The following is a 26,995-nucleotide window of genomic DNA, read 5'->3' as shown; positions in this document are numbered from 1 at the left end:
TGGAGGTATTGACCCTTCTGGCAGTTCAGATGCAGACTCTGGGCTCAGCTTAAACATGTCTTTCTTCCCTTCTCCTCTGTCTAGCACTGGCCTTTCCCAGACATTATTTTCTTCAGCATGACTCATTCCAGCTACAAGTTCTTTCAACACTGTCTATCCAGGCCCTGCAAAACTCACCAAGGCAAACTCCATCAGGCCCTTCCATACAGGCAATTCCTGGGGATAAATAAATCTACTATCCAATATCTCATCTTTTGTTTTAAACATACACCAAAATCTATGGAATATTGCAAGAGTCCAGTTTATTCCAGGGCAAAGGCTTAAGGCCAAGACAATGAGCAAGCATCTCTCAAGAACAGCTCTCTGCCCTTCAGGTGATGACAGCATTGAAAGGTACTTCTGTGAGATGCACAGAAAGGTCTGGTGCCAAAGTATGATAACACACAGAAAAAAAAAAATCAAAACAAGCTTCCTAATGCAAGTGGACAGAGCAGCTATCACTGCCATTTTACATGCATTAAGTACTATGACTAGTAAGGAAGGACTGTATGCAAAATGCAGGGTGAAGTGATCACATAACTGAGAGCTCCACTTTACAAGCCTCTCACATATGGGGGTTTTTGGTTAAAAGTTTCCCTGTTCTCAGTACATTGATGAAGTCTGCTCAGCAATGAATGCAAAAAGTGCAACAGAACAATGACAGCTGCAGGTGCAAAGAAAGAAATGCTAGAAGCATGATAATGCTTGAACATTTATTTTCCCCAAGACACAGAAAGAATTACAACATTTCTAAACCCCACAAAGCTTTAGAATACTTCACAATACAGAAATGCTAACTGTGCTTCCTGCTTAGACTAACCAGCAGGGAGGTCTTTCATTCAGGCCTTTATGTCAGTAGGTGCGTAAAGCTGTTTCATTTATTTCAGGTACATACTGAGTGACAGGAGAAATGTATGGTAGATTCCAGTTTGGTTCAAGCCCAGGAAAATCTCCTGACAGGGATGCTGTGCTGTTGACTGGAAGTCACATTCAAGAGGAATTGCTCACACCATATACAGATGTCTACAGTCAGCCAGTTTGCCATGGTCCCCATGTAACAGCACAGGGGCTGTGCTAGGCCACAGGGCTCCAAAACAACAGGTATGCTAGAGGGGAAAAGAAAAGCAAAAGCAGGAAAGTTGAACCAGGTTTCTGTTAGAGGGCATAGTGCTCTTCCATCCTTCTCCCAGGCTGCTAAGTGATTTAGCCAAATGCATAGGTTCAAAAGAGCCATCAGCACCACTTAGGAAGGCTAAAAAGCACCAGAACAGCTGAAAGCATCTCTCTATGGACAGTGTATCAGCCAAAGGGCTAATAGATATCTCTGTCTGGTCCAAGCTTATGGCTGCATCCTTATGCACTAGATTTTTTTTTTTTTGGCCATCCTGCAGTATGACAGTAATACAGTCTCTCAGGCCTCTTCTGCAGCACTTGCACTACAACACAGACAAACCCACTGTCTGCCCCATGTAGCTAACTTCAGTATTGAACACTACTCCTGATTTTTGGCAACTGAAGTATCAGCCTTAGAACCAGAAAGGATTGTGTCTTTATTCTGGCTACATTAAAGAATTTTAATTTTACAGGAGGAAAAAGAAGGTACCAGTTTGTCCCGTAGAAAATGTAACTGCTTTGGAAAGAAGAGAACATTTATGTTTCCAGTCCTGTATATTGCACTTATATGCATGTTGTCTTTATCATCCAGAACTGTCAAAAACTCTTTTTGGAATAATTAATTTTCAGGGGACAAAAAGGAAAGGGTCTATATGTACATGGAGGGACTGAGAAACCATTTGTGGCATCGCTGTTCAGTCATTTGTGGCATCGCTGAGCCATAATTAGACTATTTCATGTCTAGGTAGAAAGGGGCTACTCCTGGGTTGTAGTGACAGACCTTCAGCTGTGGGGGATAGAACATGATGGGGTCTTGAAATTCTGATACTATTAAGCTATTGCAAGGAACCTTCTATGTCTGGGCTAATATAGACACTTCTAAATCCATGTCACAAACCTGATAGTTAAAACAGAAAATGCATTTCAGAGCACCTACACTTCCTCCCTTTGGGTCATCTAAAATACACAACACTTCCAGAGAACTGTGGACTAGTTAGACCAGTGGCTAAAACCAGCCATTCAACAGAGCATTCAGCTGACCAGCCCAATATTACATAGTGCTGTCTCCCTTTTTGCAGCTTTGCATAAGTAAATGGTAACATCTTTCAAGGTAAAAATAGAACAACACTGTCCCAGCTTACCCCAAATACTGCTGCTGCTCTATTTCATGTAGCAACTTGGAGCTCTTCTGTTCCTGAGTAGCTGGATCCTCCTCTTCAGACAGTCTCAAAAATTTTAGAAATTGAAGTGGGAGATGTACACATGTTCTGTAGGGCATGGACATCTAGAATCACAACACAAGTCACCTGAGTTGTCAGGGAAACACATCCTCCTACTTATCAGGACAATTTGCATGCCATGCAATTGATTTATTGGAGCACTTAAAAGGTAGACATTAATGCAGTGAACTTTCTGACCCATGTATAAATAGAGCCCAGTGTAAACCAAACCACTTTACACAGGATGAAAGAAAGAAGAACTAGAATTGTTTTAGCTGAGTATGACAAGAGATATCTGTGTCACCCTGGCTACTTTTACATGTCATACTATTCCCTCTTCTATTTTCTTAGAAACAAGCTAGAGGGTAGATTTGAGATATCAGTGGGATGAAGGAAAGCTTCTTATGACTAGGTGAGGAGGAGGGAAAGCAGAAAACGTAAAAATCCCATATGCTGTTCTAAAGACTAGACTTGCCTTAATGCAGCAGTCACAGCAGACAACTCTGAAAGACAAAAAATCTCCAGCATTATCATTTGAGTAAAGCTCAGCAGCTACCAATATTGCAACTACAAAGTAGCTAATTCCAAAGTAAGTCTGAATCCATGATTGTGGCAGAATCACTTGATGGCAAAGTGAACAAGTTGAGAACTCCACTATTCAGTTTGTCAACTTTCCTACTTCTGGTCGTTTAAATCATCTGAAATGTATCAACATCCATAGCTTCAAGGCTTTATCTGCAAATGCTCATTGCAATTCACCCAGCACTACCACAAGACAATTGCTCAATTTCCAGTAGTTGTTTACTTGCTGCTTATAATCAATTCAGTACTTCACAACTGCTTCAAATAGATTTAGGTGAGCCTTAATGAGGCTGAAGTTCCTCTCTCACTCTCCATGAACAGAAAGCCTCTGACAAATAAGTGGATACGAGTAGGCTCAACTCCTTTCCCAGTCACAAGGTCTGGACTTCTCTTTTTTAGTCCTTAACAGAAGATTCTGGTGTAGACCCTCTCTCAGAACCCATTCAAGCCCCGGGCTGAAGTTAGAGCAAAACTTTAGAGCAAAACACAGAAGGTGATCTCAGAGAAATTAATTTAATGCTGGCACAGGAAATTTGGCCATTGCTGACTTAACACTAAGAGTTAAATACTACTTCAGAGACAAGATTTTCCACATCCTACACAGCTGTAGACACTTCAGCCTGGCTTGTGCAGTAAGGCAAAGCTGAAGGGCTCAGCAACCCTGGTCCTCAGCACTGTTCTTTCACTTTTTCCTCCCTCCTCATTCACTCCTTTTGTACCAGCTCACCTGCTGCAGAGGTAACATCTGTAAGGCCACTTAAGAAACATCTGCTTATGGCAGCTGAAACAGATCTGTGGAAAGGAAAGTTATTTGTGAATGCAAATGGGAAACATCTTTGTACCAACAGTATCCACTGCCTGCCAAAAAACAAGCACGTAAACAAACCTTCTAAAGGCTTAGATTCATATACAATAACAGAGGTCCAATAAAGGATAGCAAAGACACAGGAATTAAAAGCTAAAAAGGCAAAAAAACTCTTACTTCTAGGCCAGTGTTTTCATAATGCAGAGGTTTGGGGCAGCTGCCAGACAATAGGAGTTTAAAAAAAGGCTCTTGAGCAAACAATAGCTGTATTGTGCAAGAGTGTAACAGTAGCTAGTTAAGAGAGAAGGAAGAAGAGAGACATTCTTTGAGGTAGGCTGCAGCAATCCCAAAGAGATTAAATCAGGGCAAATTTGAATTCAATCCTGAAGCAAAAAATGAGTCATAAGGAAGTTGATGAGTCACTTGAACTTTATATAAAAAAGAGCACATTCATACACAGCTGGCAGTCAGAAGCGATATTATCTTGAGAAGTAGAACTTGAGAAAGCTAAAAAAACAGCAGTGGGTAAGAAAGCCATTTTAGAATAGTCATAGAGTAGGCAAGTAAAAGCAGGGTCAGTAAGGTGAGAAGAAAACAAGGATTCGGTCTCAGGAGCATCAGATAGCTTATGGAAGTAGCATGGCTCTGCTAGTAGAACCTTTGACTCTGTCCATACTGCTAAATAAATGAGGGCAAAAAAGTGATCCAAAAGCCAAAAACTCAGACTTCCTCACATCTTCTGAGTTGCAAAGGGCCTGTACTCAGGACATCTGCTCTGAAGGAGTGGTTGACACACTCCCTCTAAAGGAGACTCAGGGACAAGGCAGATGTTCATAAATGTGAACAACCAACAGTCCTGAGCTATACATCTCCTTCCCTGTCCCCCTCATTTCCCCCACCTTCATGTCCATTTGGCAAGGTGGTTTTAGCCAGCACAACTCTGGTGTGGGAGCCTGAGTCAAGTGCCTTTGTTTCACTGTTTAGGAATACCAAATCCCAGATATTTACTTTGGGATTTCAGAGCTGATCAATGGTCATGGCAGTCAGCTCTCCTTGCATGGAAATCAGACAAGAAGCAACAAGCAAAGGCTAGGCTGAGCTACTTTCTAGACAATTTATACAGCTTAAGCTAGATTAGAAGCCATCACTGCAGAAATACTAAAAGATTTTTCCAGCCCAGGGCCAAACTCAGATCAGCTGTTTTGAACAGGATAAGCTGAGGCAGAGGGTGCCTCTGCAGTTCAGCACAGAGGGCTATGAAACCAGCCAGCTTTTGAAAAGGCAAGAGCAGCACAAAGAGAAGGACGAGAAACATACCTTTGCTCTTGGAAAGACACCAGCACTACCTCCTTGGAAGAGCACCATCCTTGCATATCTGGTTTCAATCAGGTCAGCAATGGTTGGTGATGGCCACTTGGTAGAAAAGGGACAGTCCTGTTGAATGACAGAAGTTAACCATCAGATGAAGTTGAAGAAAGCAGCTATTTGGGGAGGTCATCTCAAAACTGGGTCCCAAAGGGTACAGAGAATATTTGTCCAAAACCCTGTTTTGCTTGTGATGGGGAGTATCAGGTGACTCTGACAATACCAGCAGAGAAACTATTACAGGCAGGTGAGTGGTTGCTACAGTTTTCAAGCAGATTTCAGAACAGATGCCACCCTAGCCTCTCTTGGATACAAAATTGCTTTCCACAGCACAACACTCTCTTGTCCTTCACTTCCCCAAGACCTGGCCACATACAAATGGAAGCTGTAGTTTCGTGGTTCAGCCAGGAGACAGCTGTGCTTTAATCCCCAACACATCTGCATCCCCCACCACATTGCTGAACAAAGAAGCATCACAGAGGTCAGTTAGAGACTTGCCAAGGTGGGGCCAGGGGGGATGCAGAAGGAAAGAAAGAGACAAGGGCACAACAGACCTTGTGAGGGCAGAACAGGCTGAGGCCATAATTCAGAGGGTTGCATGGAAGCACATAGACCCCAGTATTTCTCCCACAACCATCATTCAGAGCCTGATAACTTCAGTTCTACATATATTATACATTTAAAAGTCACTAATGCTGTGCTATCCACATTTTGTTAACTACTTATTGCTCCTTACTGAAGCTTAAAAGATACCTGTGAACGTATCAGAATCTAGAGAAAAGGAATGGACATGAAGAAAGCAGGATAGTTCCACTCTCAATTACAGTTTGCTTGAGGAAGCCTTGGTGGACACTTTCAATGAATATCATGGTATGTCCCTCTTCTTGTAGTAGAAACAAGTTTATTTCATGTCATTAAAAGGAGGAAGCCACCACAAGGATACTACAGCATCCAGTCTTCTCTTAAGATGTCTCCAAGGAGAGAATAACATACCAACTTCAGATGGGTATACCATATGTTCCAAGACAAAAACCACAGAGCATGCTTACTGCTTTCATGAGGATCATGGTGCAAGTCATTACCAGATATATCAGACCAAGGCTGCTTGCTGACAAGTTGGACTTACAAGCTCCTTGCTCTGAAGGCCTCTCTCTAAAGATCTGGACCTTCCTCTGTGAGGAGGCAGCTGCCATTGGCCAGTGCTCAGGAAACACTTGGGCTTAATGTCTCCTGGTGGGGGTGCACTCATGGGAGGAGTGCAATTTGCAGCAAGACCTGGGTAGGAAGAGAAAGTTTTAGGGTGCAGAAAACCCACTGTCAGTTTCTAAGTATTCATCCTGAGGGCTGGACACTCAAAAGCACAACACTGCCTTCTGAAGGTAGCAAGGCTTACATCTCTCCCCCTCCAGCCCATCTGCTCAGATCACATAAAAAGCAGAGGTTACAGTAATTATGCTTGTCAGTAGGCATTGATGAGGCTTCATTAGCACCATTTAGTTTAATAAAATGAAGCGCTGCACTTTCTACTTGAATATTCAAACCACTCATTTAGCTTTTACTGCAAATTCCAAGTCAGGCCTTTGGGGACGGGCAATCATTGCCTTGAAGCTGCAGGGGCTACACAAGCTTCAGTCAACTGCAGAGAAATTATCTTCTAAGGGCACCTCCCCGGACTCTTTATTTAGTATTGGAACTTGTCCTGCAAAGTATCTTCAGGTGATTAACGAAGCCTACATTGAGCCCAGCCAAAGGGTTTGGGAGCCCATCAGGCCACTGGCTGTACTCTGTCACCTAGTTTAGCTGTGCCACCAGAAGTGCACTGACCTGAGCTGATGCAGGATACTCCTGATGGCCTGGTGGAGGAAAGGCAGGGGTTGGCAGGCAGCTTGGGAGTGGTTTCCTGTAGACCAGAGGACAGGATGTTCATAAAGAGACACCAAGGCCACTTCATCAGAAGTACTGCTGCCTAACAAAACCCAGGATACCCATGGCTGATCAGAAATGTTCAAGGCTCAGCCAGAAGGGGAGGAGAGTGAAAAATCAGTGGGGTACATTTAGAAACTTTCTGTTTCTTCTTGAAATATAAAGTTAATCCCCCCTGCACTCCACAGCTAGGAAATTCCAGCCAAGCTAGTGAAGTTCCCAATTCACCTGTTCTCTCTCTCGCCCAACTCCAGTAGTGGATACTAGTACTAAAAGTGGCATCTGTTCAGGAACCAACTTGGCATAATCATTCCCACACAACACATGGAATACATTGGAACCATTTTCTTGGCTCCAGCTCACACATAGCAACACTGGAGAACAGTTCAAGAGACTGTGACTAATCCAACTCATTAATTCAACTCAAACTCAATGCTTTATCATCTCAACAGCATTGTTTCTACCTTGTCTAGAAAAGCAAAAAACCAAAAATTTGATTATATTAGTCTCTATATGAAAGTCCTTCTAGTTCAGCAGTAATATATTAACCACAATACCGAACATTTATCCAAGTAGCTCAGACTGGGCAAATAAAGCTAAGATTTTCTGCTTTTATAATTCATATTTGTTTTCCTCAGTTAGGCGATTGCATTTCATGCAGAAATATTTACAGAAAACAGATTCGTGTTTGTATGCCAGAGCATCTGTGCTAGACATGATGTGTTAGGGCTTAAGTTCTGTTCCACAGAATTTCAGGATATGCTCAGACTGAATCCCAGAACCAAACAGTCAAGCTTTTCATGACAGAGCCAGGAGTTAAAGAACCAAAAGTCTATGTAACGTGGTTTACTGAAGAACAGTGCTCCCAAAATAGCTCCACAGACAGACAAGCAACTCTCAAATTTGGAATCAAGAACTCCAGGAGCTCTTTCAATACCAAAAAAATGTTGCAAATTAAAGAAGCAGAGGAGGAAGTAGGAAGATTGATCACCTTTCTTCTACGAAGATGTCAACTCTTGTTTTTCTAGCACCATGTTTGGCAGGAGGGTCAATTCAAAAGTTGAGTATGGTTAAGATAACTCCCTCCTATATACAAACCAGTAGCTAAAGTATTAGCTTTATATTGCTTCAAAATGTCCTGTTACCTCCAGAATTACCTTGTTTTGGTATCATCATTTGCAGCACCAGGTCACCTACCGGCTCTAGATGAGGCTTGAGAGCAGCTACATCAGCTTTGGGGGACCTGTGTTTTTGCTTGATGGTCACCTGAAAGAGCAGAACTGATGCTTAAGAAACAGCTCTTTGCTCCTTATACGTTCTGCCATTCAGTGGCACAGTGAATGATACAAATCAGCATTTGGGAACGGGGAGATGGAGAAGGCACTAAAAACCAAAACAAAACAAGCTCAAAACAAACAAAAATTCCCCCCAAAACAACAAAAAAAACCCCCACCTTATAAAAAAACCCCAAACAATAAACACCAAATAAATGCATAACAAACAAACAACCCCCCAAAACAAAACAAGGAGTTCGGAAGTGTGGAATAATGTTTCCTTTTGTGGAGTTTTGGGAGAGAAAGATTTGCCCTCGGCCAACCAGAGGCAATCAGAAGTACTGCACAGCCCTTAGGGGTTTGAACAAGGAACACAAAGCCTTCTACCCCCAGCTGCTCTGAGAAGCAGCTAGAAAACACTGCACTCAGATATTAATGTCAGGAGTGATCCCAACAAGCACCATGGTCACGTCATATCCATCAGTTAAAGCTCAGCTCCAGGGCGGAGCGCAATTGAACGGGTCAACAAGGCTGTAACAGGAACTGTAGCAGCAGGCAGCTGTATGCCTCAGCCAGAGTCCCAGAGACTGGCTTACAGCCCGACATAAACTAGGAACAATAGCAAGATAGAATTGCAGGGCAGACGTTCATGTAAAAGCATCAAGCCCTGTGCTTGTTGCATAGGAGAGAACTAACAAAAACGTCAATTGCACATGCATGTCTTTAGCTGCCTTGTTCACTTATTCGTATTTTGAGGCTATGCCATTTTCTTTAACTGTGTGTACAACTTCAGAACACGTGGGAGTGCAGGTAGAACAACGCTACCACAGTAGCTGTGCTTTCATTCATTTGCAAATTAGACCACTGTTTGCTAGAGAAGCTTTAAAATGTCTTTGCAGATGGGGAAATCCTGGTTTAAGAGCCTTCACAAAGACCTGAGCAGTAGCACTCTGCTTTCTTTCAGCATTTCTGACTACTACTCTTCAAACATATTTGTGCTTCTTTTCTTTGGACCAAAGAAAAAGTTACTAAAAAGAAAAAAGGGAAAGAAAAAGAAAAGAAGAAAAGGAAACTCAAGACCCAGATCATCCTGCCACCTTGAGTTACAGTTCTGTACTGCACAGTGCATTAACACGTAGTACATTGCAAGGAATATAAGCTAGTTATGATGCACTCTCTCCCTATCAATACTATTTATTTACATATCCATCAAGATACCATTTGCAAACACATGACATAGCATTACCTGGAGGCTTGAGCCACAATCAAGCCAAGCAAGAGCTGGGATTTTACAGAGGTGCATGGTTTAGCTGAAGCTTTTAAACCTTCTACACTCTAGCAGCACCAACAAAGAGGAAGAAAAGCTGATGTCTAGTGCAGTATACAAAGTTTTCACTTTTTGTAATACCGCTCTTTATTACAAGAAGAGTTGCGTCTCATCTTCTGCCAAGACGTCTGTTTGCAAAGCGCGCCAATGCCACAAGGCCTTGTGCCAATATTTTAGATCTGCTCATCATTCCCAGCTCAAGCTGCAGCAAGCAAAGAGCATCACAAGCCTTTGAAGGCATCCCAGACGTTTTTGTATCTGGCCATTTTCACCAACCAAGTGGTGAAGGTGGAAGTCTCTACCCCTCCCTGTGAGGGGCTCAACATTTTTTACCCTAAATTCCTGCAGTGGTTGAGTGCACTGCCCAGAGACCTCTGCCTTAGGCTAAGCAGAGAACTGTCTCAGAAGTGCATCTGTGTCACTTGCATACACAGCACAGCATCTGGGAAGGCAAAGCAACAAGTAAAAGATTCCAGGTGCAGCTCAGCTAAAGGAGTCTGGAAGGACACAAGTGTCCAAGGTGGAAAGCACAAGGCAGCAAGAGTGAGTTCCATGAAACTGTTGTGTGCAGGGCAGAATAACTGCTGCAGGGAAGTGAGTGCTTGACCCTGGAGGGAAAAGAGGTTTACTGTTCTGATTCATGAAACCGTGGCTAGTCCTGACTTAAAAAAATTACTGGAAATTAAGTACTTGGGTAGACAAACAGGGCGATCTAATGTTGAACTGCAGCTGACAGGGAACCCCAGACACTTCTGGACTTTGATGTACCTTTGAAAAAGACAAACCTTTGGAGAAGAGGTCTCAACACATGCTGCTCAGAAATGAAGCAGAGCAGATGTTTCTAAAGCTGTCTGCAGACTCCAATCACTCACCCTCTGCAGGGCGTACCTCTTGTGCTGAATGTCATCCAAAAGCAGCTCATAGGGAGTGCGGATACGTTCCTTTGGAGACGCACAACGCCGTGGCTGCTTAGCGGCCTTGCGCAGACTCACACCAGCCTGCAGCTCACAGACGACACTGTGCCACGGGGATGCCTTGGAGAAACCAGCAAGGGCCAAGTCAGTAGCTGGCTAGAATTCACAGAGCAGCATCCCCTCCCTCCATGTAACAGGGCACACTTAGCAGCTGAAGTAATTCAGAAACAAAGAATTGTGTCCTTAACACGCCCTTCTACTCGCTTCCAGATCAGGGTGCAGTACCAAAGCAGAGAATTGCTTTTATTTGCAGAAGTTAATTTACAACAAGGAAACTCATAGCAGGCTCACCAGGCTCATTCCCAAAAATTGTCATTAACTTTATGGATGTACTTCAGCAAAATACAGCTTTTGCTGCCCAGTAAATAAATAGACCATTTTCTTTCTGCAAGTGCTCCAGGTGCCAGAGTATTTTCATATTAGTGGTTCCTAGGAAACAGTGGGAATGAAATCCCAAATCTTACCATTAAAATCCTCCAAATTTTTAGAAAACCAGGGGTTGAAGAGAACAGAAACAAAAGAGAAAGACAAGCAGGCAAGGGATCTCATACTTAACAGCAGCATAGGTTAGCAGTCTCAGCCTAGAGACACAAGCAGAAAACCCTGACATCTGCTCATCCTGTTTCTGTTCTAGCATCTGAGGATGTTCAGGCATGCAGTATAACCCAACAAAAGCTAAAGACAGGAAAAAAAGTAATCAACTCAATAGCATGTTTAGACAACATTGTAATGGAAGTGCTAAATCAACAGCTTATCTGGACCCCAGTGGCAAATTGAGTAAGAACAAGTCATTGTATTATAAACAGTGAAAGGGAAGCAAAACATTTTAGAAAACTGACTCAGAACAAAGTATTTGACTTCGGCTTCTCTCTGTTTTCTACTTACAGCATGAAGCATCTTCTCTCTATTTATCCCTTCAGATATCTTGGTATAATTACAAAAGAGTCTTATGCAAGCTCTGACTGATGGCTGCCCTCAAGAAGACAGATATTTTTGTTGGATTGTTTTAGCCTGGATATGGTAGTCATACCTCAACTCCAGAAAGCTAGAACTCTCAAAGTATGACCAAACACTTGCCATATCTCCTAGGCTACATTTAATACAGCGTGGGAAAACATATAAAAGTGTCTGGGCAAACTCATCAGTACTAGAAACTTTCGAAATAGCTTACCCCAAGACATTTGCACTTTATAGAGTTGTATTTCACATGGTGACTTGACTGAGAGACATGACCTGACTTAGAGAGACTTCTGTACTGTAATACTGCCACATTAGTTTGGGGACAAGAATTGCCTTCAGCTGACCATTTCAGCGCAACTTGCACACCCAAAACATTTTTCAGATATTGGTGACATCATTATCACTCATGCTTTTATTTCCCTACTGACTGAATCACTGCAATTACTCTACTTTTGCCATCTGGTATATTGCCAAAAGCCACCTGAGCTCCTGAACTTTCCACAACCTATGAAGTACAACATAAAATGCTACAACACTATAAACCCATTACCTTGAGTTCAAACAGGTGAGTGCTAAGACAGCTGTGTTCCTAATAGGTCTCACTGCTTAGATTTCAAAGTGAACATCAACTTGGGACATGTAAGCTCTGCTGAAACTGTACAACACTGCATGCTGTCAGGATGTGGTCTGCATTTCAGAAGATCTGTTTTGTATCAGTCAGCATGAAAAAGTGTGGTCCATAGAGCACATTACCTGCTTAGCACCACTCGAGACACCAGCTCTAACCTATGGGACTCCAAATAAGCTGGCATCCTGGTTATTTTAAACTTAAGAGACTGTCAGAGCAATGCAACCAGCTGGTGCTTAAGGACTTGGAAACTAGAGGCAGAGGATTCACAACAGACATCCAGCTTTTGGAGTTCATGTCTCCTGAAGGAGCAGAGGCCAAATACACTGGCCTTCAGGCCACATGGCAAAGCCCACGTATTTATTCATGTATTCCCTGCAGAAAAGAGCTACAGCAGTTGATGAGTTTGTGGTTTGAGATAGCTTGCCAGTTTATTTTAATAGATCACAAAATTGAGAATATGCCCAAACACACATTTCACAAACATTTTCATACGAATAGTTTGAGCACACTTCAAAGCAAGTGCTATCTAGACAAAGGGAGTGAGTCCACAAGTCTCTCAGGGCTTGCTGTTTGTCTCCACAGACTCCAGACTACAGAGCATTTGTTTATGCTGGGCAGAGCTCCAGCCTGAAGAGCTATTTGCTTCTGATTGAGCCTGACTGTGTAGGGCCTTGAAAAAAGCACACTAAATTGCCTTCCCTGCCCCAAACACACAGTCCAACATCTATGGAAGCACAGAAGGCAAAGACAAGAAAGGCAGTGCACAGAAGGTAGGAGGGACATCTCCTCACCCTCTTTCACTCCTTTATTTGAGCTGCTGAAGCTGCACAACCACAAAGATGGACAGTGCTACTGGCCTTCAGTTCCTGCCAGTCCTGGCCAACAGAGATCCCACATAATAAGAGTGAACTAGTCCACCCCAGGACTATCAACAACAGAAGAGTTTTCCGGGAATTTTCAGTCCAGCTATGAGAAAGGAGCAGATTGCTTTTGGCAGGTGTCAGTTCCTGTCAAGAGCTAGAATTTGGGGCTCATTTGTGGGAAGAAACAGCCTGCATAACTACTTGTGGGCATTTACTCCAAAGACTACCTCCAATTTCAATTTTAGAAGTGGTTTAAGTTCTACCACAAAGACAATCTTTGGGTAGAATAAAAGCCCACGTGAGGTTGACATATGAAATAGTTTAACTTCAAGTTCACTCCCCAGTTTGTTTTGCAAACAAGTCTTTAACTACTCAGGCTCCTGAACAACCTAAGTAGCTCAATTTGTGTTCATGCTCTATTTTTCATAGAAGAATCAATGGAAAGCCTCAGAGAGCCAACGCTGACCAAAAACCCCCAGTCCCCCATAATGAAAAAAATTAATCTCTTACACCATGGGTTTTCTTCTTTTGAATGGGATTTTCCACCCGATCTTCCACAGCCATTTCTCTCAGTCTCTGAGAAAAGCAAGCATATGAGGTCATCACTCTACATTCCTCAGTGATTTCCTGTCTATCCAGCATAAATTACTTATGTTTATCTGAAAAGCCAAGAAGCTCCAAACACTTAAACTTTCAAACACTACAATAAATAAAAATAGTTCCAAGACAGCAGCTATTCACATTGCAAAAACAGAACTTCATCCAGGTGAAGTTTCCAATGCAATGAGGTGGTTACTTTAGAACTTGGTGAGTGTGTGAAGGTACAGGGAATAGCAGCTAAACGTACTTCTTTGGAGGTCTGGATGACAGCCAAAAGCTCCTGTAGTTCCATATACTCAGTAAACAGATTCTTACAGGTAATTTCATAATGGCTGGTAGCCTCAGAAGGCCTGGACAATTGCTCCTCACAAGCCTGAAAGAAGTGCAGCTATTTAGAAAAGATCTTGAAGTTTTAAGAAAGCAACATGGTAGGATGGAATAAAGCAAGATTCTGTTTCTGCAAGCCATGGTTAAAAATCATCCTCTTCACTGCCCCTTTATATTTTTTTTCTACTGCAGATACAGAGGAACAATGAAGGAAGATAGTCAATATTTTATGTATAATAATGGAAGTAGCTGTGTAATTTGTTTATCTTTTTTCCATAAGGTGTGCTTTGAAACAAGCACCTAAAAGAGGAAGACTCCAGTCCAAAGAACAGCACCCCACAGCAGATGGAGTCACTTGCCCTGTTCTTTTTCCCTGTCCTGATCAGACAGAGGGATGGGAAGTTTCTCATATCTTTAAATTATGGCTGAGAGAAAAACATCTGTTTGAGTTGAGACATTCAAATCCCAGCCTTTGCAGAAGCCAAATACTATGGAAAGGGAGTTTTTCAATATGCATAGAGTTCTAGGTATTGCATTTGGAGACTGTGTACAGAAGGGCTTTGTAGACATAGCTGTGGGAGAGCTGTACTCAGTCTTCCTTCTTAATTATTTTCCATGGATACTTACAAACATCTTAAATGGTTTTGCCTTTTCCCTCTGATGGGAAAAGGCCAATGTTCCCTCTCTATCCTCCAACAGCCCATCCAGCTTTTTCCCAGAAATGGTCTTGCCTCTTGGTCAACAGCACTGTTTCATCAACTCCTCTAAAGCTACTATATTTTCTAAGGGGGAAGAAGGAAACCTTGATAACATCCTGCAGGGTGACTGGTGGTTTTGTTGCCTTCTCGTCCAGTTTCAACATGAGGCACAGCAGTTTCTCCAAAGGATCACTCAGTTCTCGCTCCAGTTGGCTGTCGATTCCCCAGTCCAGGGCTTCATAGATCGCCCTTCCCAAGTACTCCAACAGCTGCAGACAGAGACCAAGGAAGCAATCTAGCACAAAGCACTGTGGAGAACATCACAGCTCTTATTTTCCAGCCATGTGTGCATACTCTTTTGCTCCTGAGGACTGAGCACATCTCTCAGGATGAGAAATACCCCCATTTAAGCTGGTTTAAAGTTTTTAAACGGCCTTAACTGGCACCCCTAAGATATATGTCATTAGGCCAACAAGACTGTGGCCTATGCCACAGCAGACAGCATCTCTGCACATTGATTCCCAATCCCATTGTCTTACTTGAGTTCAGTCCAAGCATTTTGTTTCCCTTTCCAGGCTGCAGGGGAGCCACTCTCACAGGCCACAGTAAATTCAAGCACCTTGATAATTTCCCAAGATATTTGCATCTCCTGAGCAGGCTTTCTACTACAACAGGATTGTATCCGCACACAAAATGAACGTAAACACACAGGCTTACCTTGTCCTCTGACTGCTGAATGCTGCCAACATCTGAAAGGGAAAAACAAGGATCAGGGGAAAAAGACAGCTGTGCAGGAATTGATAAACAGCTTTTAGAACCCTTTTTAAGAGAGAGGAAAATGACACATTGTCTGTAATAAGGTAACTAACTCCTCTGACTAAAGTCTGTCCTACCTGGGGAAAGTAGACCTGTATTTGGGGAGTCCCAGAAAACACCATGGGAGCCTCATGTTATTGTGAGCATTAGCCCAAAGTAACAGCTACTGCATTTTATTGATTGCTAATTGAAATCCAACCTCCAGGGGAGGCACAGGATGTCATCGTTTGAGCCTGGCGCAATGCCAGTGCCCCCATGAGAATACCTCTTTCCCTGGTATCTACTGTGAGATGTGATCAGAGACAGAGCAAAGCAGGCTCCAACTTAAGATTAAAAGGAAAAAAACTTTATTAACCTAAAACTACAAGGAAAAAACACACAGAACACAGGATGAAAACCTTCCAAATTTCTTCTTCCTCAGGTTTCTTCTCAACTTCTCTCAATCTTATTAACTTCAGGAGGAATCAGCATTTGCAAGGTTTCCATCATCCCAAGAAGGGTTAAAAGTCTCAGGCTCTGCCGGTTTGGTTCATGAACTCCCATGGCTGGCTGCTCTGCTGGGCACCCGCCCCTTCTCCTTCACGCCAGCCGTGCTATCACTGGCACAGGCTGCTTTCTATCTGTCTCTCTCCCTCCGGGTGGGAGGGGGAATGGGGGATGGCTGCCCGAAGCCTTGCAATGTTCTCCTCCACCCTTCGGCCCAGGCCTGGCCTACCTCCCTCCGGCCGCATGGCTCCCCTCTCCCCCTGCCCAACTCGGAGCACTATTAGAGAATTTAGCAGGTCATGAACCTGTATTATCACTCAACTACAGTCCTCTGAAATGAAGTATAGGCAAGAGAATAGCTTCATGACAACATACACAGAAAAGAAAGGGGGGAAAGCAAAACAAAAAAAGCAGAGGAAAAGAAATTTTCTCTATTTTGTCCTCACATTTCAGCCTGTTATGGAAAAAAAACCCTTGACATCTGCAGGTAACTATGCTCTTACCAGACTCGTGGTAGACCTTGAAGGAAGCAGTACCATCAGCATGGATAAAGATGCTCTCAGAACCCTTTATGAACACAGAACGGAGTGCTGAGCTGTGGGCCAATTGCTCTATTTTTCTGCAACACTGAAAGCAAATAGCCCAGGCCTGCTCTTCACTCACAGGCTCTTCAAAACAACTCAAAAGCTCAGCTAGAGACACTTTTGGAATCCCTGCAGGCTCCATTTCCCTGCAGGTTGTTTATTGCATCTTATCTATAAAATTCTTTCTCCCTGTCCAGCTGAGATCCGTTCGGCAGGACAGTCAGAGGAACTTTGCCTCCCCAAGGGCGGTGTTATCTTTATATACTACAAACTACGTGTACAATATTTACAATTATTTTCCAATACCTATCATCTATGTTAGACAGTGAGTTCCTTCTTTAGACCAATCTAAAAGTGTCAACATCACCAGACAAGATGGAGGTAGAGAAGAAGAAGCAGAAAAAGCTAGACAAACCCAAACCCCTCCATCTTGTCACAGAAACCCCTATACCAAAAATCCTAAAACTTACATTTACACCCTGTGAGTACTTTATTTTTATATTATCTAAACTGTTGTGGCTTTTATCTCTTCATGTAAAGGTGTTAAGTTGTTCCGTGGTTCGTACTCAAACCCGCTGGTGTTCTGGGCTGCGTGCCAGGGTCTTTGAGCCCCCTGGCAAGGGTCCCAGGAAACTCCAGACTCCCAGAGGTATGTCCTAAGCTCCAACAATAAAGATGCTCTCAGGCTGGGCAAGTTTTCACAGCAGCTTTTTATTGGTTCTAGCTCTTGGTTTGCTCTTATCTCTCTTCCCTACAGGTGCAACCATTAATGCCAATTTTTGGTCTGTCTTTTTAAAGGCACATGACTTTATCTGTATTTGTACAATATTTCTTAAAAGAACAGAGTAAATGTACAACAAAATGGAATCAAGAGAAAGTAAGAGTGTCCAAAAATTGTGCTCAATGTAACTCCCTTGTTTCTCACAAATATATTAATTGTACCAAGATTTGCAAGTAGGAGAAGAGTACATTCAACTTCAGGCAGGGAGGGAAAGAGGCAGGAATGTCTTGTAGTTGGGGGAGGAGAACTCAGAACACTACAAAAATCATTTTGATAGGAAACTATTCCAACAGCACTAATGAATTACAGCAATCAACTCCATGGGGAACCTGCCGTGGCCCCCTCCCAGAGCAAATTCCAACAGTAGGGGCTGTGAGCTTGGAGCGTAGGGATGGCCAGGAGGGTACCTGGGCCGTGTGCGACATGGGAGGGCACGGCTGCAGGGCTGAGGACTGCTGTCACCCCCATGTTCACGGCCGCACCGCCTCACTGCTATTGCGGCGCTGGCTCCCAACGGCCTCAGCTCCTGAGGCACACAGTGGAGAATTGCGAGGTTTAGAAAGTGTGAATAACACTCATAATTTATAGTTATTTCCCATGTCGCGCATCAGCGCCAGGTGCCGAGCCATGATGCACCCCCCCGGGATGACTTGGTCCGGCCCGCGACTCTCCCCGCCAGCCCGCCCGGATGGTGCCGCCTACGCTGGGGCCCGCCGCGCGCAGCGGGAAGATGGCGGCGCCCAGGGCGGCCTGGGACGGGCGGGACGAGCCTTGGAACCGGCTGGACGTGCCCTGGCCCGCGAACAGCGCCACGGTGCCGCTGGCGGCCAAGCACTCCGCAGGTCCCGGCGCGGTGCCGAGGGGTTGGGGGGTGTTTGAAGCCGCTCCCGGGTGTTTACGGTGGGTGGTCGGTCGGTGGGAGCCGGAGGAGTGGCCGGAGCGGCGGCGGGCGCCGGTGGCGGTGCCCGGCGCTGAGGCGGTGCCTGGGTCTCGCCCTCAGTGAGGTTACTGCCGGCGCTGCGGCGGCGGTGCGACGTCGCCGGGAAGCGGCTGTCGGGGCCAGGCCTGGCCGCCGAGGGACGCGTCCTGCGCGCCGTGCTCTACGTGTACCACAGCAGGCTGCTCCGGCACCGGCCCTACCTGGCCCTGCAGCAGGTGAGTACCAACCCCGTGTGGGCAGCAGGGACCCGGCAGCTGGGTACTCCCGGCCCCCAGTCACCACTCCCCGAAAAGCCTTTCGAGTAGCACTTAGCGCCCGGAGCATCGTGCAAAAAACGTTTGTGAGTAGGTGCATTTTTGTTCTCTCATGGTTGAGCCCAGTGCGTTTCTTGGCCCTGTGCAGCAATTGCAGCTTCAGTTTTCCTGCCCTGATCTCCAGTACTCACGCTGAGACCTGAAATAGGTACAATTTCATACCTTTGCACGCATGAATAATGCAGGGACATCATTCTCAATTAATTGTAATGATAGGAGGGAGGAATAATAATCCTATCCTACTTATTAGATATTTTCTGTTTTAAGATGAAAAGTGAACACCTTGCCAGTTTTCCAGGAAAGAGATTGTCAGCATTTTCAAATAACTGTTTTGAAATGGAGCAGGAATGGTGCTTACCTTCTTGATTTGTTTATGTTTTCCTTCTTGACATCCAGTAGTAAAGGCCATTGTATACAGCAGGAAAATCATGCAGCACCAATTAAACATGGTATGCTCCAGTCCTTCACTTAATTCTATGTTTAGAATGCAGAGTGATGATGGGGTGTTTTTCATCATAGTGCAGATACAGAAATGTCCCAGAACATCCCATCACACAAAGCTCCAGTGTGGGCTGTTAAACTGATGACATAATGACAGTTTAATACAATGACAGTTCTTAGACCAGTCTCTCAAAACACCAGTCAAAGGAGTTTTCTTTTCTCCCAGGTAGAGCAATGTTTGAAGCGCCTGTGGAAAATGAATCTGGTAGGCTGCCTGGAAACTCTGGTAGAACTGATTCCCAAGTAAGTGTCACGTTCCTAAATCTTGTACTCTCCATTAACTCAATCTGCAGAGCTGAAGGAAGAGGATGCTAGATTGTAACCAACTCTTCATCCTTGTATCAACACAGGAAAAATGCATCCAAAGCCCACGCAAAGTGCTTGGTTCCCAGCCAGCCTATGCTGGAAACTGTGGCTTTGAAGGTATTGGGAGGCTGCAAGCTCATACTACGTCTACTGGATTGTTGCTGTAAAGCTTTTCTGTATCCTTTTTTCACCACAAAAACATTATCTTAGAGTTCACCTCATGAGACGTAAATGAGTTTTTGTGTGGGCCCTGTATTGCTGATGGACTCAACTGTGCAATTCATAGGTGCAACTTGAAGTTTCTTTGATAGTCAGGTGAATAGGTGAGCTCACCTTCTTTTCAAGTTTTTATGTGGGAACCTCAGGCTGTTTGCCTAGCAGCTGTTCCGGCCTTGAGCCAGAACAGTATCCAAACAAAGTTTGGATACTCATCTCCCAGATTATTCCAGGATATTACCTTGTGAATAGCCTCTAGTTGGTGTGTTCAGCAAGTCTCATTACATGGTGTTTATTTTTTTAACCTTAACTGCTACACTCTTCAGCTTGTCCATTAAACACCTCTGCTCAAAGGAATTCATACTCCTGAACACTGTGGCTTCGGGGCTCCTGAGCCGGCTCTGGTTTGTGTGTTCAAAAGTCTGTCTTGTTTGTGTCTGTCTGTTTGATGCGCCTGTCAGGGAGAAGGGTTTGTAATTAGGCCTTGCTGCTAAGGGAGCTTTATTCAGTTGGGAGCAGGAGAAGGGAGGTCCCTCCATGACTTTGGACTTGATTCTAGAACCTGCACAGTTATACAAGTGGAGAGAGACTTTTTACACACTCTTATGGGAGGCTTTGTTCTTGGATCTTAGCAAACTATGTACCTCTAATGAAATCATAGTGTTAGTGTCAGTCTGCCACAAACACCTGGTACTCTCTGCAGCAAGGAGTAAGTCCTGCCTCATGCTGAAATGGATTAAACATGTTCTATTATACTACTGAGTTTTCTAGGAAAATTGGTTTTTCCGGTTTCTCTCAGTCTGGGAGAATAACTGCGGTCTGTAGCTGAAGGAGTAACAACATTGTTAGAACAACTTTCTGTGGCACAAGAAGTCTTCTAACTCCAGGAAATGTAGAGCAGGAAATTGTATGGCATCAGGTCTGAGTTGGTGCAGGGTGCTTTTGCGGGAACACCTCATGGCACCTTGGATGTGACCCAGCAACCTGATGGGTCCCAAATGTGGCACTCAGCAAAACGCTATGGAAGTGGAGGGGCTCCTGATCAGGAATTTTCAAGTCACTCCTGCATTCTGATCTGGAACAGTTCCCTAAAGCTCAGACTTAATGAAAGCAGGGTGGTGGAATGTAAACAAGTAAATTTGTACTGCGGGGAAACAGGGAAAGGACTGTTGAGCTGAAGGTAGTTGTCCAATGAGCATCATGTTTTGCTAGAGGAGACTCCATTCCTTTTTGTCCTCTGTCTACAGGATTCAGTACAGGTGTGTATTGCAGATCCTCATGTCCTTGTACAGTGCCTTGTCAACAATGCTTCATCTGGTATCTGAGACCCAACAGACCCCTTATATCAAGGGGTTCACCTTCCCTTCTGATATTGGTGACTTCCTTGGAGTTAATGTATCTTCTGCAGCAAAGAATCAAAAGGCTAAAATGCTTACTACAAAAAAAACTACCAGCTGGATCAAGAAGTTCTTCCCAGCAATGCCTGAGGCAGTAGCAAAGGTTGGGAAAAAGAGAAAATCTGAGACCTGTACAAGTGCTGTGAAAAACCATAGCATCCTCTGCCCCGTGGACATTGGAGAGACAGTTGTGGTGCCCACAGCCAGGAGAGGTAAAGCCTTGCCAGTGTAATGGTTTCTGACATCTCAGAGACTGACTGCAACTTCTGTCCCACAGGGCTAAGCACTTCTACTACCTACAGCATGGTTCTTGTACAAATTCCCTGTCCTCAGAAGAGAATGGTGCATGTGCTCTTGCCTTTATAAAGCTGTGGATGTCTGTATCATGATTTTTGGGGGTGTTTCTTTTATTCAGGATACAGCCTTGAGAGGAGCAGGTAATGAATGCAGTATACAGGTCCTGAAAATAGTGATTTGTACTTTCCTGCTTTTGCATAGCTAAGAAGCTATGGGCACTGTCTGTAGCCCATACAAGAGTAGGTAAGGCTGTAGGTACAGGATGCAAGTGTCCTGTGCTTGCTGGTTCTGAACTGTGCCCTTCCTCTGCAGTCAGGGCAATGGCCAGTGACTGCAGCCATCCATGTATTTGTATGAAGCTTTTATCCATTAAGTTCTCCTTTGCAGCCATCTGTAAACCTCTGCATGCTCTTCATTCCTTGTCAGCTGCAACGCAAAACTAGTGTAGTCCCCTTGAGTTTGCCTTGAAATGTTGAGTACAGGTGTGAGCCTGCTGAGAGTTCTGTGGTGTCTGTGCAAAGAAATAAAACTGTCTCAGGGTTGTAATGGGAACTCTCTTCTCTCTCTGTAGGGAAGCACCCAGGGTTCGATATGAAGAGCTTGCTTAGGCCATCCAGACATCCCACGCAAGAGGTTTGTACGGTATTGTTTTACATATTAGGTTGGTGGTTTGGGGTTTTTTTACGTAAGTTTTTTTTTGTATTTTAAAAACACTAACACTTGAAACACGATATCCCTGATTGAAAACGTCCCCTTTTCCTGCCTTATTTTTGCTTGTCTAGCAACTCAAGTTAGTGTAGAAGCTTTGCACACAAAATCAATCACTACTTATTTCTGCTTAGGAATTTGGGCATTTGTTGGTTTGTCAAGTGAAATGACCAGCGACCAAGTCAGCAGTAGACAGAAATACAGATTCTAAGTATCTGCCTCTTCTTTTTGTATTCCACAAAACAAGACTGCTCTTCCTTTTTCTCCTTAGAAAATAAGGAATGTTCTCACAATATTCTGTGTTCTGCTCCCTTCCAGCAGAAAGGATCAGACACATCATCTTTTTAAAACGCTATTTCTGTTACTGTTTGTTTCAGGGTCTAAGCATTGCATCAACACCTTTTCAAGCTAAGCTGTCACCACTTTTGTCTCAGACAGTAAAATCACAGCAGACTGGATCTCTTGTACAGATGGTCCAAACAGCTGCATCATTTGGGGAGCTGTCAGAGGCACTCAGAAAAGCTGTTCTGTGGTGCAAAACCAACAAATTCAAATCAGAAGCTTATTTTCTGCGTAACAAGTTGTTGAAAAGCAACCGGCTACACCATGTGGAGGCTCAAGGATGCAGGTAGTTTTGCATGGGTGTGGGATTCCTGAGTCTAACATTTGTATTTTAATATTATGTATTTTGCTATAGTATAGTGAAACACAGTGGTCTAAGCCATTCTTTTAAAACTCAGGATCACTAGTTCAGGTTACTGGGTGCTCTGACCATAGGCATTCTGTTTAGCTTCAGTCACTTGTGATTTAAAAAGGCTTTAAAAGGCTATGAAATGTACAGTACTTAGGAGGGAGGATGAAAATGCAACTTAAATAATCTGCATGTTTTATGGTAACAAATGTATGAGGCAAGGGTTGTGTTTCTTCAGATTGCTTTGGCTACTATTGTACAAGGTGCTGTTCGAAGTGACACTTTAGTAGCTGATAAAGTTCTGTTTGTAAACTTTGCTCCCTTTAAGGTTGAAGAAAAAGCTGCACTGTGTCAAAACATCTATCTGTAAATACCTCCTGAATGGATCACAACACACACACTGGCCAAGGCAGCACCTCCGGGCACGGTTCTGCCGAAGGAGGATCAGATCATCGGCACTCTTGAAGACAGCTCCAAAGACTGGTGGGCAAAAGCCTCCTGAGCTTTTTGGGGTCTGTGAGAACACTGCATCACCCATCCTCCCAGCTTACCAACATGGGTCTCCGAGTCAGGAAGAACATTCCAGCATTGATACAGGACATGCCAGACTAAGCACAACAGGGACCCCTAAGCGGCAGCTGCTGGAAGGAAGCCCTGGCCTTGTGTGGAAAGAAGCTGCTGAGAACACAGATATTGATTCTATTTTTGCAGCAATAGGTGTCTGATCCTGGACTTGAAGGAGGAAAGGGGTCAAGTCATTGTCTTTTTTTTTTTGTTTGTTTGTTTTTTTAAGTAAACCCCTCTGAACCGTAACATTGTGAATTCTGTTAAGAAAGTAACAACTATTTTATTATGTTTTTGTAAACCAGCTTTTTTTAAATGGCTGATTTTTATAGTTTTAAAGGTGTTCCAAATAACTGAATAGTCACCATCCTTTTACCTACCCTTGTCCAGGAACACTGACTTTGTTACCCTTACCCAGTGTCCCCTCCCTATTGCCTGACCACATGTTAAATGCTGCTGTCAAATCCACAGTGCTAACAGTTTCCATCCACATCCATGGCAGAAAGGCTGCAGCTGATCACTCACTTCTGCTTTGGACAAATGACTGGCAAAAATCTTTCCAAGCTTTACACCCTTCCTTCTGTGCTGCTTGTAGAGGGGACAACGTTGATGTGCAGTATTATTGCTGTTTCAGCATTTGTTATGCTTGTTCTGAAATGAGAGAGTTAACTGAACTTTCCCATAACTGTTCCAGAAGTAGGGAAAAACACAGCTGTGGCCTGTATTACCCACTTTGTATGAACTGATTAATGTACATTTAGTTATGAAAAATGAGCACAAACTTATGTTTTATTCAGAAAGCATAAACAGAGTAAAGAGTACAACTTTGGTAGTAGTTTGGGCTTAAGGTCTTTATACAGATAACCAAGATCTATTTTCAGGGTTTCCTGTCACGGGAATACCCAGTGACAACTGAAACAATTTTAGAGAATCAGGAATCATCAGCCCTTGAGCCATCTGATGCAACACAGACCTACTTGAAACAGACTCCTGCCATTGCAAGAATTTTTAGAGCTCTTTTTGTCATTTCATCAAATGGTATAAAAATACCTAAGTATACCACATACAATCAGGTAACATTTCAGCTGCTTGAATATTTCTCAGAACAGGCTGGGAGTGAGGGCAGACATCCCAGCAGTTGCCTCCATCCTAGAAAACCCTTCCAAACAACATGCATGATCTTCCTTCTTACTGGGCAGCAGGTGCCCAAATAATGCCCCAGTGCAGCTTGTTCACAGAATCAAGACCCATAGTTTGCTTCATCAAAGGCCTTTCTGGCTCGTTTTAGTTCTTCATTCATAGTTAGGAGGTCTTTAACTCTGGCAAACTTCCGGGGGTCCTTGCGTATTAGAAAGACAATGTCCTCAACCTGCACCCGACCCTGCCGCCCAATGGACATGGCCTTGTGTGTCTGTTAGAGGGGAAAAAAAAGTCAGCAGTATTCCTTTGCCATGGTGCTCTCATTTCCACTTTAGTTCTGTCATTTTACAATAAAAAAATAAGCAATTGCAGGTTCTGGGCACCATCATCCTAGTCACAAGAGAACTTCACAGTAAACCATGGACTTACTCTGCTGTCACACCCCGAACATAACCACTGCGTATCCATCACATAATGGTATCAAAACAAAGGCCAGATTACACGCAGGACACCCAGCCTGCAGAATGGCTGAAGATTAGGCGCAATTTGGAAGCAGTGTGAAGTAACTGTATCAGAGGACAGTGTAGGGCATTTTGATAAGGATAAAAAAGATCAGCATTTCAAAAGAAAGGGCAATGTCTGAATACTTAGAAATGGTATCCAGGTCTGGAAGAGAAATGGCCTCAGGCCCAAGAATGCATTCCTTTTGTAGGGCAGAGCTAAGTTCCCATTCATGTATGGACACTGAGCAAACACAAAAAGTTGACAGACTTTCAAATCTGAGCCATATTTTCTGTCAGCTGCACATACAGTGATGCCACAGTGAACCCCAAAGTCAGATGAGTATCTCCCCTCCTACAATACTAACCTAACTGCTACTTAAAGACTTAAGTGTTCTAGATCCACATGGAGTAAGGTGTGGTATTGTCCACAAGGGTCCCAGGATGAGGGAAGAGATGAGAAAGTTGACTCCATGTATCAGAAAGCTTGATTTATTATTTTATGATAGATAATATATTAAAACTATACTAAAAGAATAGAAGAAAGGAGCTCATCAGAAGGCTAAGCTAAGAATAGAAAAAGAATGAATAACAAAGGCTTGTCTCTGACCGAGACAGTCTGGGCAGGTGATCTATGATTGGCCCTTAATTGGAAACAACCAGTTGAGGCCAATCACAGATTCCCCCTGTTGCATTCCACAGCAGCAGATAAGAATTGTTTACTGTTTGTTCCTGAGCTTCTCAGAAGGGAAAAATTCTAAGGAAAGGATTTTTCATAAAACATGTCAGTGACAGTAAGTGGCATAAATTTTGCTTTAATTTGGAAAACAAAATCCATGTTTATGTTTCTCCTACTAATGCCATGAGTTTGGGGCCTGGGATAATGCAGTGTTTGAGTCTGAGGTATTAACCTTCAAAAAGCTGAAGTTCAGGTGAGGATGTTTTGACCATGCCATCTAGAGCTGACTTACCATTTCAGTGATAAACTCTATTACCAGGTCCTCAAGAATGTCCACTGATTCTGTGTAAGGGTTCTGGTCATCTCCGAATCCATACATCATGCACCTTACTGCACAAAGAAATACAGCATGAGGCTTTCATCCATTCAGTGCTGCATGCATCTAGTTAGAGCTCACCAGCCTGCACGTTCCTGCACCAGGACGGCCCTCTCATCTGTCAGGCAAGACAAATCTTGAGGAAACATACAGGAAATAAACAGAAGCCAACAAAACCCCTCCTCTAGGGACAGGAGCTGTACATACAGAAGAGCATGTCTGAGGACAGGCTCTCTGCATATTAATTTCGTCTGCAAAGCACAGCATAGTGAGAGCGCAGCTGACTTAGGGCACAGCTAGGTCCAGAGGATACACTAGCGGTATTTTTGAGGGGGGTCTACACGGCAGATTTCTGCAATTGTAGCCAAGACACATTATGAAAGCAGCTGTTTTGCTAAGGAGAAGTGAGTTTTGGGATCCCATAGCTGTCAGCTCGGGGTTTCAGCTGAGTGACCGGCCGCGCTGGGCAGGGCTATGTAGCCCGGCCCGACTTACGCTCTTTGGAGAACAGCCGCTTCCTCCTGCCCTGCCCGCCGTCCAGGCCCCCGCCGGCGTCCTCCGCGTCCTCTTCGAACTACACGGGCCCAGCGGAGGGGAGGCCGCGGTCAGCGCCCGTCTGGCCCCGGCCCCTTCCCGCCGCTCCCCCGTCCGTGGCTGGGCTGTGGATCCCCGGGAAGGACAGCCCCTCCACCACTCACCGGCACGTCCTCCTCCTCATCCGCCATGGCTGCCCGGCGGCCCGGAACAGATTCGGCGGCCCGGCCCCGCCCCGCGGCCCCGCCGAGCCGCGCCGGGCGGGGTGGGCGGCGCTGCCGGGCCTGCCTCGGCGGAGGGCACCGCCCTGGGGCTGCGGCGTAGGTCTGGTAACCCTCCCCAAACCTGGATATGACATTCATTGTTGGATTACCAGATCCGATAGCGTGGCTTGAAAGTGAGCTCGGGAGGTGTCTGTTAACCCCCTTGCTCGAAAGAGGGTCAGCCACGAGGTCAGAAAGGAT

The 26,995-nt window shown here is 44.3% G+C and overlaps 3 protein-coding genes across 3 annotated transcripts; 1 reads left to right on the top strand and 2 right to left on the bottom strand.

The window, feature by feature from the left end:
- Positions 1 to 738: 738 nt before the first annotated feature.
- LOC108961406 (protein spire homolog 1-like) lies at positions 739 to 16,729 on the bottom strand. The gene is made up of 15 exons (XM_050971812.1): positions 16,507 to 16,729; positions 16,273 to 16,280; positions 15,419 to 15,520; positions 14,806 to 14,970; positions 13,924 to 14,049; positions 13,587 to 13,652; positions 10,521 to 10,682; positions 8,245 to 8,313; positions 6,949 to 7,024; positions 6,251 to 6,399; positions 5,077 to 5,193; positions 3,682 to 3,746; positions 2,848 to 2,875; positions 2,295 to 2,437; positions 739 to 1,145 (listed from the first exon to the last, which is right to left on the bottom strand). Exons 1-15 carry the CDS (start codon positions 16,727 to 16,729, stop codon positions 974 to 976), a joined length of 1,671 nt encoding a protein of 556 aa, XP_050827769.1. The 3' UTR covers positions 739 to 973.
- Positions 16,730 to 17,506: 777 nt separating this feature from the next.
- NEPRO (nucleolus and neural progenitor protein) lies at positions 17,507 to 24,137 on the top strand. Its single transcript, XM_050975882.1, is given in 10 exon segments — positions 17,507 to 18,079; positions 18,081 to 18,210; positions 18,369 to 18,523; positions 19,290 to 19,366; positions 19,474 to 19,605; positions 19,972 to 20,049; positions 20,893 to 21,254; positions 21,911 to 21,972; positions 22,425 to 22,675; positions 23,067 to 24,137. Coding segments are annotated over 10 exon segments (1,758 nt in total). The 5' UTR covers positions 17,507 to 17,965; the 3' UTR covers positions 23,464 to 24,137.
- TAF13 (TATA-box binding protein associated factor 13) lies at positions 24,074 to 26,784 on the bottom strand. Its single transcript, XM_009102540.4, has 4 exons — positions 26,696 to 26,784; positions 26,493 to 26,571; positions 25,914 to 26,011; positions 24,074 to 24,713 (listed from the first exon to the last, which is right to left on the bottom strand). Exons 1-4 carry the CDS (start codon positions 26,720 to 26,722, stop codon positions 24,543 to 24,545), a joined length of 375 nt encoding a protein of 124 aa, XP_009100788.1. The 5' UTR covers positions 26,723 to 26,784; the 3' UTR covers positions 24,074 to 24,542.
- Between the last annotated feature and the right edge of the window lie 211 nt (positions 26,785 to 26,995).

The sequence above is a fragment of the Serinus canaria genome, chromosome 1 (assembly GCF_022539315.1).
Source record: "Serinus canaria isolate serCan28SL12 chromosome 1, serCan2020, whole genome shotgun sequence".
Taxonomy (NCBI): domain Eukaryota; kingdom Metazoa; phylum Chordata; class Aves; order Passeriformes; family Fringillidae; genus Serinus; species Serinus canaria.
The sequence above is the reverse complement of the archived record's forward strand: the minus strand, read 5'-3'. Positions and strand labels throughout refer to the sequence as shown.